This window comes from Phocoena phocoena, chromosome 8, assembly GCF_963924675.1.
Source record: "Phocoena phocoena chromosome 8, mPhoPho1.1, whole genome shotgun sequence".
Taxonomy (NCBI): Eukaryota; Metazoa; Chordata; class Mammalia; order Artiodactyla; family Phocoenidae; genus Phocoena; species Phocoena phocoena.
In genome coordinates, this window is record NC_089226.1 from 57,794,516 (window position 1) to 57,805,242 (window position 10,727).

General features: G+C 54.3%; 1 protein-coding gene across 2 annotated transcripts in view; it reads left to right on the plus strand.

The window, feature by feature from the left end:
• Positions 1–9,557, plus strand: part of CHRDL2 (chordin like 2) — a 31,330-nt gene extending 21,773 nt beyond the window's left edge. Inside the window, exons 7-12 of one of the 2 annotated variants that reach the window (XM_065882054.1) lie at positions 1,353–1,521; positions 2,457–2,651; positions 4,005–4,178; positions 5,020–5,074; positions 8,554–8,646; positions 9,395–9,557. In XM_065882054.1, coding sequence (XP_065738126.1) covers positions 1,353–1,521; positions 2,457–2,651; positions 4,005–4,178; positions 5,020–5,074; positions 8,554–8,646; positions 9,395–9,485 — 777 coding nt within the window. In that variant the 3' untranslated portion in view covers positions 9,486–9,557. The remainder of the gene's footprint in view (positions 1–1,352; positions 1,522–2,456; positions 2,652–4,004; positions 4,179–5,019; positions 5,075–8,553; positions 8,647–9,394) is intronic. The other variant, XM_065882055.1, reaches the window with a different exon arrangement.
• Positions 9,558–10,727: the final 1,170 nt, after the last annotated feature.

Sequence of the window (10,727 nt, forward strand, 5' to 3'; positions counted from 1 at the left end):
ACCTGCCCAGCGCTCTCTGGTCAGAGAGGAAAGAGGTGGGAGAATGGGCCCGCACACTGACTCACGTCCCTGTCTGCACCTGTGCTATGTCTATGATGTGAAGAGCTCCACCTGCTCTTTCATCCTGGGTCACCTGGACCCTGGGGGACTCGAAGGGGGGGTTCCCCTTCCCAGAGACTCCCCAGGGGTCTGAACGAATGCGCTCTCCCTTCTCCCCTGCCAGCTCACCCCCACTTCCCAGGCTGGGCTTTGTCTAGCGGGTGCTGGGCCACGGGACCTGACCATGTCATCCCCCTTCCTCCCCATCCTCTCCCCAGGAGGCAGCTAAGTGAAACCCACCAGACTTAGTTCCAGGCCCTGAGCAGCTACTTACTGACTTGCTGGATGCCGTGGGCAAGTCACCAATTAGGGGGCTGGGCTCTTCAATTCCTTTCTGCCTCTATTCTACTTGACAAGCATTTCCTGGGTGCCTCCTGTGTGCCTCGGCCTGTGCTGGGGCCTGGGACACAGTTTCCACTCTAGGAGCTCTTGTGGGCTCAGTCCAGCCATCAGAGGACTGACTCAGAGACTGTACAGTCAGAAAGGGGCTGCAGAAGAAGGCATGTGAGTGACTCAGTGTCAGTGACGGGGTGGTAAGCTCTGCCCTTTGCCCCCAGCCCACTTGCTCCTCTCCCACGGTCTGGAGCTCCCAACCCCCAATCTCTGGACTGGGGAGCCCCTGCCCTGTTAGGCTGCCTTCACACACACACCCTTTGTTCTCACTGCCAGCTCTCCCAAGACCTGATCTGGAGGGGTGGAGTCTCGGGATGTTGGATTCCAGGGACTCAGGAAAGGAGGCTCCCAAGACCCATCATCTCCGGACAAGGCCTGCTCTCAGCCCTCCTGCCTGTGGGATTCCGGGGCCTGGTGGGATCTTCAGAGGCCCATCCCCTGTCCCATCACCTAAATCTTCTTGGACAAAGAAGAATTTCCCGACTCTCATCCTCACTACATTCTCACCTCCCATTTCTTACATATTAAGTTCTCCAGGTCCCTGATCACTTACGTCTCCCAGATCAAGACCACAGCACCCTTGCCCATCTCAGCCCCAAGGCTCTGGCTCTGCCAGCCTGAGAAGGGCTCAGTGGAGGCTGGATTTCCAAACCACTATCCTCTGAGAGTTTTCAAAGGCCTGGGAACATCTTCGACCCCATCCAGATCTTCTTTCCACCCAGAGCCTATGCCCTGTCTTCCCTGGGCCATCAGGCTCAGTCACTAGAGCCATTCTCAGGCCTCTCACCGCAGCCTCTGTCTGGCTGCTCCTGCACTGGCAGTGGCCTGTCGGTGATCTGCATCCTTCCTGCCCTTTGCAGAGACATTCCCAGGATCCGTGTTCAGGGGACGGTGGGAGAAAGAGAGACCTGAGCACCCCAAGCCCCACTGGCCCCAGCTCCCCCCTGGGCTTCCTCCCTCGCCACTTCCGACCGAAGGAGGCAGGCAGCACGACAGTCAAGATTGTTTTGAAGGAGAAACATAAGAAAGGTGGGAACTGGAGCCTCTGCCGACCCCTGAGGTGGGAAAGGGGGGTCCTGACTGCTCCCACTTCCCATCCCTGCACCTCCACTGAGTGGTTCCCCAATCTCAACTTGGCCATGAGCTTGTAGACCCCTAGAACATCGGGTCTAAACCCCCATTTGACAGATGAGGACACTGAGGTTCAGAGTATTGAGTTAGAGAGAGAACCAGTCCCGGAACCAGGACTACGGGCCATACAACAGTATTTTTTTTAGCATCTGCCACGTCTTTGCTGGGAATTGAGGGACACAGAAAAGAGAGATGGTCCCTGTCCTCCAGGAGCTCCTAGACTAGTAGGGCAGACAGACATGTACATTAATTATTATAAGATAAGGAAGTGGTGAGGGAACATTTTTGGTGAAGGAAGGAGGACGCAGAGCTGGGCTGCAGGAGGATGGTTGGGATGGATCAGGGAAGGAGGCTAAGGGGACAACTGTGGCAGCAGAGGGGGAGGAAAGAGGCCTCACTGCAGGGCACCCTGATTGGTGGAGCGGGAGGGGCCGCAGAGGCATCCGTCCAGACCCTCGCTGTACAGATGGGACACTGAGGCTGAGACAGGAGAAGGGACCTGACAGAGCTCACATGGCCAGGTAGTGACAGCACTTGATCACAGGTCTCCTACTGTCAGGCCATCCCTCCCCATGCCCCACTGGAGGTGCCTGTGAAGTGCAGGGGAGGACTCTCCATCTTCGGCAAGAACTTACTGGCCCATCTCGGCCCTGAGTGCTGAGATGGGGGATGTCAGGGACAGAGGACTGGTTTACTCCCTGGCCTCCACTTTGCAGGCAGTGTGGCTGGGCCAGACTGGTGGAGCAGGGGCCCCCCAAGGACCTACTCCCAGCCGTTATTGGACTCTGACCCGAGTCCGAGGCACTGACCCTCCTCCCTTCCTGCCCTCCCAGCCTGTGTGCATGGCGGGAAGACGTACTCCCATGGGGAGGTGTGGCACCCAGCCTTCCGCTCCTTTGGACCCCTGCCCTGCATCCTGTGCACCTGTCAGGACGGCCGCCAGGACTGCCAGCGCGTGACCTGCCCCACTGAGTACCCCTGCCGTCAGCCCAGGAAAGTGGCTGGGAAGTGCTGCAAGATTTGTCCAGGTACAAAGAGGGCCTGGGGGCAGGGAGGGCACTGGCCAGAGTGAGCCATGGGTCTCTCTCCCCAGAGCACAGACACTTGGAACATCTCTGACATGGATGGGGCATGGCCTCAGAGCCAGGGGATGTAGGGGTTATTACATGCACAGAATGTGAGAAGCACAGCAGTGAAAAATGCCCAACTCATAAAATATTAGACTTATGGAACCATCTACTGTTACAGATTCAGAGACTTTCAGACATACATAGAATCAAATAATGTCCTGGATTCTGTGAAGTCATAAAATCTTAGGCTATTAGGACTTCTAAGAGGAATGGCCAACATTTATTGAGCACTTATCATGTGCCGGGTAGGTATTTTGGCTGAATTCATGTAATCCTCACCAAAACGGACAAGGCAGGCATCTTTATCTCCATTTTACAGAATGAGAAGATAAATACCTTGTCCCAGGTCCCGAAGCTGTAAGTGACGGAGCTGGGATATGAACCCTGTCGGTCTTATTCCAAAGACAATGCCCTCTTTTTATTTACTTATTTATTTATTTTGGCTGAGCAGCGCGGCTTGCAGGATCTTAGTTCCCTGGCCAGGGATCGGATCCCAGGCCCACAGCAGTGAGAGCGCGGAATCCTAACCACTGGACCGCCAGGGAATTCCCACAAAGACAATGCTCTTGACCACTGCTGTCTTCCTTCAGTCCTCATCAACATATGGGAAAACTGAGACCCAGAGAAGGGAAGGGAACTTCCTAAGTCACACAGCAAAAGAGCAGTGGAGCTGGAACTGGAACTCCTTCTAGAACCTGTCCTGTATCACACTCATCATTACTGCCATTGTCACCTCAATCCCTCCCAAACCTTTCGTTCTACGTGTGCTCAGTGTGAGCCTGTGCTGGGTGGTATGAGTCACTCAAAAGACTTGGAGAACATGATGCCTGCCCTTCACCCTGTGGGTTTATTTTAGAGAGAAAACATACCCAAGTGAAACAATTACAAGGCAATGCAAGGCAGTGTGGGATTAAGGGCCTGAGGGAGAGGCATAAGCAAGAAGGGTTTTACAAGCTACGGGTGGGAGGAAATGGTGCGCTGAGCTGTTCCAGGTGGGCTGCCTGGAAGAGGTGGAAGGAAGGTGAGCTGGGCCCTGAAGGGTGAGAAGTTTCCTGACATGCTAATCAAGGGGAGGTGAATGGGGGAGAGGCCCCTTCTCTCTTCCCCAGAGACCTCCTTCTCTTCCCAGGGGCACCAGAACTTTCCCAAGGGCCCTATTGACCCTGAGGGAGATGTCAGACCAGTGGCCCCTCTTCCTGGGCTACCAGGGGTGGGGAGACAGAGTGTTCACGAGCTCCTTGTCTCTCCCAGAGGACAAGGCAGACCCTGGCCACAGTGAGATCAGTGCCACCAAGTGTCCGAAGGCGCCGGGCCGGGTCCTTGTCCACACATCAGTATCCCCAAGCCCGGACAACCTGCGTCGCCTGGCCCTCGAGCGTGAGGCTTCTGAACAGGTGGAGATCTACCTCTGGAAGCTGGTGAAAGGTGAGCAGTGGCCCACTCCCACTCTGGCCTGTCCGCCTTCCTTTGCTCCAGACCCGCCAAGGGTGTTAAGGGAGTTTTGTTGATCAAGTGACTCTGGCCCAGGAAGACCTGCCTTGGGCCACCTTCCAGCTTTGAGTCCCAGATTCCGAGATAGAGGGAGACTGATTCTATCTGACAATTCTGATAAGCTCACCCACTCTGAAATGCCAGGGCCTTGAAGTGCTCCCTCTCCTGGGGGAAAGGGGTTTTTACACTTTGTAAGGAGCCAGGACAGAGTAATGCCTACCCTGATAAAACAAAGAGCTGTCTATTGGTAGAATTTCAGCAGACTGGGAGGAGAGATATTTTCAGGCAGGAGGGCCCTCACAGCATCCTCAAATCCTCAAGGCTAGTCTCATTCAGCCTTTTCTATAAGGTGGATTCTATCCCTCCAAGGTAAGTCGACATCAGAATATGTTTCTCATTCTGTAGAAACTCACCCCGTTCAGCAGGCTGCTCCTATCACCAACTGAAGGTCAAGAGTTTTCATTGATAGGGAATTGCCGAGAGTTCAGTTATGGGGCTCTTCTTGTAAAACAAAAATCCCCTGGATAGAGTAAAACAAATTAAAACCTTTAAGTGGAAATTAGCTGTAAGGTCAATTTATTGATGTGTTTGGCTGGCAGTGGGGAGGTGGGGGAGATGTGGGGGGTGAAAGAGGGGATGATAATAAGAATGATGACAATGATAATAACAACCAATGTGTGAAGCACTTTGGAGTTTACAAAGTGCTTTCACGTTCATTATCTCATTTGATCTTCAACGATCCTGAGAGTTAGGTATTATTATCCCCATTTTACAGATGAGGAAACTGAGGCTCAGAGAGGTGAAGTACTTGGCCCAAGGCCACACAGCCAGTAAGTGGAGGACGGGAGCTAGAGCCCAGGTCTTGTGACGTCAGATGCGGCTCTTTCCCTGCTCTACTCTGCCCCCTGTCGTAGGAGGAATGGACGAAGAAAGCGGAGCTGTTCAGCCTGGAGAAGAGAAGACTCAGGGGGACAGGACCGCTGGCTTCATGGCTCTGAAGGACTGCCCCAGGCAAAGGGAGCAGTTGTGTTCTCAGTGACCACAAGGGTCAGAACAACAAGCAGGGGCTTTGGAATCACACAGACCTGGGTTTGAATCCCGGCTCTGCCATTTCTTAGCTGTGTGGCCTTGGGCAATCACTTGACCTCTCTGGGCCTCAGATTTCTCTTCTGTTAATGGGGGAGAAGGGGTTTTGGAGGATTAAATGAAAGAATATAGGTACCACCCCTGACCTATAGTAAGTGCTAAAAATGTCAGCCTCCTTCTTATCCCGTCTCATCAGTTGGTTTCAGTTTATGAGAGGAAGCACCTTCTCAAGCGTAAAGCCTTCCTGCAGTGGAAGGGAGGAAGCAAGTTCCATTCACGCAAGTGTACAAGCAAGGGCTGGGTGGGGATTTGGCCACTGGCTGAGGAGTTAAGTTCAATAACCTTCATGATTGTTTTGAGCCTTGAGATTCCATCTTTCCCTGGACAGGTGGGGCTGCATGTTTACGATGGGCCTCCTCCCACCCCTCTGTGACCACAGAGAGTAACAGGCCCAGGCTCTGTCCTCAGGACCCCATGGCTCTGTGCCCTAGGTGCAGGAGGAGCTCCCTGGGAGCTGAGCTGGTCAGGGAAGGCTTTGTGGAGGATGGGCCTGAGCTGGACAGGATTTAGAAAGGCAAGAGGGGCACACTACAGGCAGGCTGACAGTGACAGCCTCAAACTCTAGTGCCAGAGCCCATGTTTACATGCCTGGTGCTCTGTGATTGGCATTTAGCAGGTACTATATATAATGTGCTTCAATTCACCCACATATAAGAAAGCTGAAGGGTATGTATTAATGCCCCATTTTGCAGATAAGAAAACTGAGTCTGAGAGGTAAAATGACTTGCTCAAAACCACACAGTTTAAACAGTAAAGCAAAGATTCAAACCCAGGTCTTACTGTCCCCAGTGCCGCCTCCACAAAGGTGACCTTATGCTTTTAGGGAAGGGCCTAAGGAAGGCCCAGTATGGCAGAGAAGGAGGCATGATAGCTCAAGGCAAAATCTCATTACCAGGCGGCCCAACAAAAAGGAAGAAGGTGGGGAGGACTCTTCAACTTCACAATGCCAGGCCCTGCCATCCTGTCACTAGCAAACCTTCCCCCACCCCCGCCCCACTATCTCCTGAGCCTCTGGGTGCCTGAAATGCCCCATCAGCCTCCCTGTCTGTTACCTCCCCGTCCCAGACTGTGAAAGTCAAAACAAACTCTCCCAAGGTCTGATCGTCAGTGGGAAACCTTTCCTGTTTCCTCACCCAGACAAGTGGAAACAGCAGGTCTTGGGGGCCAGGAGAGGAAGAGGGCAATTGGCCTGGACACAAAGTGAGCAGGTGGATGCTGAAAGCTGGGCTGAGGCCACACCACAGTGGGACCAGCCCCAGGCTCAGAGTCTGAGCAGAGAGCTGGCGTAGGGTTAAAGGGCTGTTTAGAGTGTAGAATTTCAGAGTAGAAGGGACCTCAGGGGTCTCCATTCCTCCCCCCGCCCCAGGAAGGGAGTCCCCCTGCAGCCTCCCTGATGGTCTCTAGCCCCTGACTGCACACACCCCCACCCCACCTCCAGACAGGTGGTTCACTTGCCATTCTGGGCATGGCTCTACCCAGAGAGGGTTCTTCACACTAAGCTAAGCCTGTCCTATCTCTTGGAACTCGCCCACCACTGCCACCTCTGCCCGGGACACACAGAGCCCAGCCACTCTCAGGCCTGGCATGCCCTTCAAAGAGCAAGAGGCACAACCATGACCCTCAGGCAAGCTCTTGATTCCAGGCCCAAGATCTCAGACCTTTCAATCATGCTTTATAGGCAACAGCGTGGGGACCCGCCCTCAGCCCCGTTACCTCTCCAATTTGTGTTTGGGGGTTTGTGCAGCGGCAGGACTGGAGCACCAGGACCTGTCCCCATCTCATGCTTGTGATGTGACCTGGGCCTTTGGAGCAAATCTCTCCCGTATTCTGGTCCTTGGCATCTGGACCGGGGGGCCTGAAGACAGTGCTGGGCATTCCCAGCTTCCTGGACCTCAGTCCCAGGACCCGTGCTGTCTCTTCCCCTCGGTGGGATCCCACTTGGATTCCCATAAGTAAGGCCGGTTCTTGGTTTTCTTGAGGGCGGTGCTGGCCTACCAGAGGTCTTGCTGTCACATCTGTTCTTTCTGGCCACAGACCCCGGTGGTAACAGCCGGCACGACATCAGAGCCCATGTGCTCAGGGCCTCAGCGCCATGTGTGGTGCCTGTGCTCCCCAGGGGATGCAAACATCAGGAGACACAGCTAGTACCTCATTCCCCCTCAGGGCCTGGCCTACACAGGGTACACATATATTTGCTTATCCATCCATCCATCCACCCATGGATTCATTCATTCATTCATTCAGCATGCCTAATGTGGGCCGGGTGCAGGGAACCCAAGAGGAACACCCTCCCCAAGTTCCCAGTCTGGTAAGGGAGGCAAGAGCAGACACAATGATAGCACATTAGAAATAGGAACAATCATAAACAGAAGCCAAGGGCTGTGGGAAACCCAAGGAGGAAATTATAACTATCTGGGGGAAGAGGGAGACTTGAGGAAGACTTCCCAGGTGAGGCTGGGAGGATGAGTAGGAGTTCACCTGTGGCAACAGGAGCAGGTGTTTCAGCAGAGGGGGCGGCATATGTAAAGGCCTGGCCCCCTCAGGGACCTCAAGTCGCTGATTAGGACTGTAGCACAGGCAGGGCCACTCAGAGGGATGGGGTAAACTGAGCCTTGAGCCGAAAGGGAGACTACAACCCTGACACCTGTAGTGCTTGGGTGTCTGAAGCAAATCACCTATTGATTTTTATCATACGTTCTATGTCCAGATAAAAGCTTGACCAGGCCCTACAGGCCTGGCAGCTTTTCTTCCTTCTTTCCTCCCTCCCTCCTGCATTCCCCCTCTCTGCATTGTGGACAGGTGAGTGGTGTGAGAGCAGGAAGGTGACAGTGACAGGAGCAGGGTCACAGAAGGGGAATGACGGGGTAACATGCATATTTTCCAATGACCACAGCCAGGATCATAGGTTAGAGGCGGGGTTAAAGGGGTCAGAAGTCTAGTGCAGTGACCCAGGCGAGGCATGATGGGGCCTGAATGGGAAGGGTGACAGTGGGGATAGGAGAACAGATTCAAAATATTTAGGGAATTTAGTCCACAGGATTTGGTGGCTGGTCAGAAAGGGGGAGGGGAGGGAGGTGACGGGGTCTGTCCCAGGTCTAAGTCACCCTGTTTCACTGACCACACACCCTGCCTTTCCTGCTCACGCCCTTGTCTCTGCCCTCAGGAATCTTCCACTTGATTCAGATCAAGAAAGTCAGGAAGCAAGACTTCCAGAAAGAGGCACAGAACTTCCGGTTGCTCACTGGCACCCACAAAGGTGGGACCCTGGGCTGAGGACTGGGGCCTGGGAAGAGAGCCGGGCTAGAAGCTGGGGCCTCCTGGGGAGTTCCAGGCTGCTGGTGCCGGGAGGAGGGCGGCTGTCAGCCACAGACGTCAGTTCCCAGCACAGGAATCCAGTGGGCGTCTGGGCCAGAGATTTCCTAACTCAGACGCCCGGGAGCTTGGGAGCGGGAAGGTAAAGCAGAGCCAGCTGGATTTGGTCTTGGGGGTGAGGGAGACGGGGCTGTCAGAGGTGGGACTCTGAGCCCCTAAGTCTTGGTGCTGCTTCGTTTCTCTCCACTGGAACTTTTCCCACTGAAACCTTCTAACCACGTTCCTTCTGATGCCCTTAAGTTGCTCTACACTCCCCCGAGGAAGATGGACCCCGGTGGGTCTTCAGGTGGGGGAGAGGAAGTCACAGACGGGAGGGTCACCAACAAGAGTCAGGATACCAGCCCGGCCCACACATGTTGGTTGTTTGAGGCGGGGTCATGTGTCAGAACCCTCTGGGATTTGGGGTGTGATGGGGTCCCCACCTCCCTCCTCCCTGTGGGCTCCAAACCCAGGCTACTCAGTCCTCGTTGTCCTAAGTTTGCCCCACCCCAGTCACCCTGTCTCTGTTGTGCACATGCATGCACACGCACACACCACACACACGCACAACACACACACACATCCCTGCACACACACATACAGCACACACCCCTACACACACGCGCGCGACTCTTCCTCTTTTCTCCATGCAGGTCACTGGAACGTCTTCCTAGCCCAGACCCCGGAGCTGAAGGTCACGGCCAGTCCAGACAAAGTGACCAAGACCTTGTAACACAGACCTGAACAGCTGCAGATGTGAGCTTTATTATTTTTGTTGTTATATATTAATAAATAAGAAGTTGCATCACCCCTCAACCCTGCCTGCTGAGTCCATATCCAGTCCCCACGTGTTCTCACAGTGACTGCAGACAGGCAGAGACTGGCCTGCGTCCTCACGGTGAGCTGTTATGAGAGCCAGGGCTAGTTCCCCCAGCCTTCTGACCCAGACCCTTGTCTGCCATCGTGGCCTCTCCCCTGCTCTGTGCTGCTTCTGTGCCCAGCCCCCAACTACAGCGCCTCCTGCTTTTGTGGGCCATCCCCCTCCATAGCTCTTTGGCAGTGAGCCTAGGAAAGGGGACTGACTGGAGTTAGCCAGAGGAGCGGGGTGCATGGAGCCTCAAAGTGCTTTCCCAGCAGATATTCCAGAGATCCTTACAATTGTCAGCTACACTTTACAATGAGGTCGCTGAGTTTAGGGAGGAGCAGTAATTTGCCTGAAGCCACAGAGCAGGGTGGTAGCAGATTTGGAATTGGATGCCCGGTCTCTTGCTCCAAGCTAGCACTCGTCTCCGTTCCACCGTGACCAATGTTATAAACCCAAACATTCTCACCTCAGAGGATTTCCAAGACTTGGCAGTCAGATTGCCAACCCTGGCACCACGGTCTGGGAAGAAAGCCTAACGGTTACAATTATTAAAGACAACATCAGTCATTTATCCTGCCCGCGTGTACAATTCCTCGCCATTTCAAAGATGTTTTAATGCCCGTGATTCTACTTGAGGTGAACTAGTATAGGAATTACCCCCACTTTAGAGAGGAGAGAACAGAGGTTCAGGATTGGCCACTGTCTTCCCCAAAGCCTCACAGTGATGAGTGGTGAAGCCAGAACCAGAATTCAGACCTACTGACTCCTAGACCTGTGCTCTCATCCCACGGCCAGGCCCACTCCCACGCCAAGCCTGATTGGAAGCCGTGGAGAGACAGTGTCAAGTGGCCTTTTGGTTGGATTCTGCCACCTGCAGCCACTTAGGGGGCTCTGCTCCGAGCCCTGGTCTTGTACCTGGGCGTCTGAGGTCTGGGAAGTCGTCTAAGCAGCCTCCCAATGCTGCCCTTACTGAGCAGGGACGGGTATCACCCTCCCCAAACTCCCTCTGCCAGCTCCCAGGGGGCCTGGATTGAGAGTCTGGGGTTTGAGGAACATGGGTGGAGCCTCCCCCTCATCTTCTGAGTCAAAGGACATCCAGCTCCTCACAGCCTCTGCCTGGC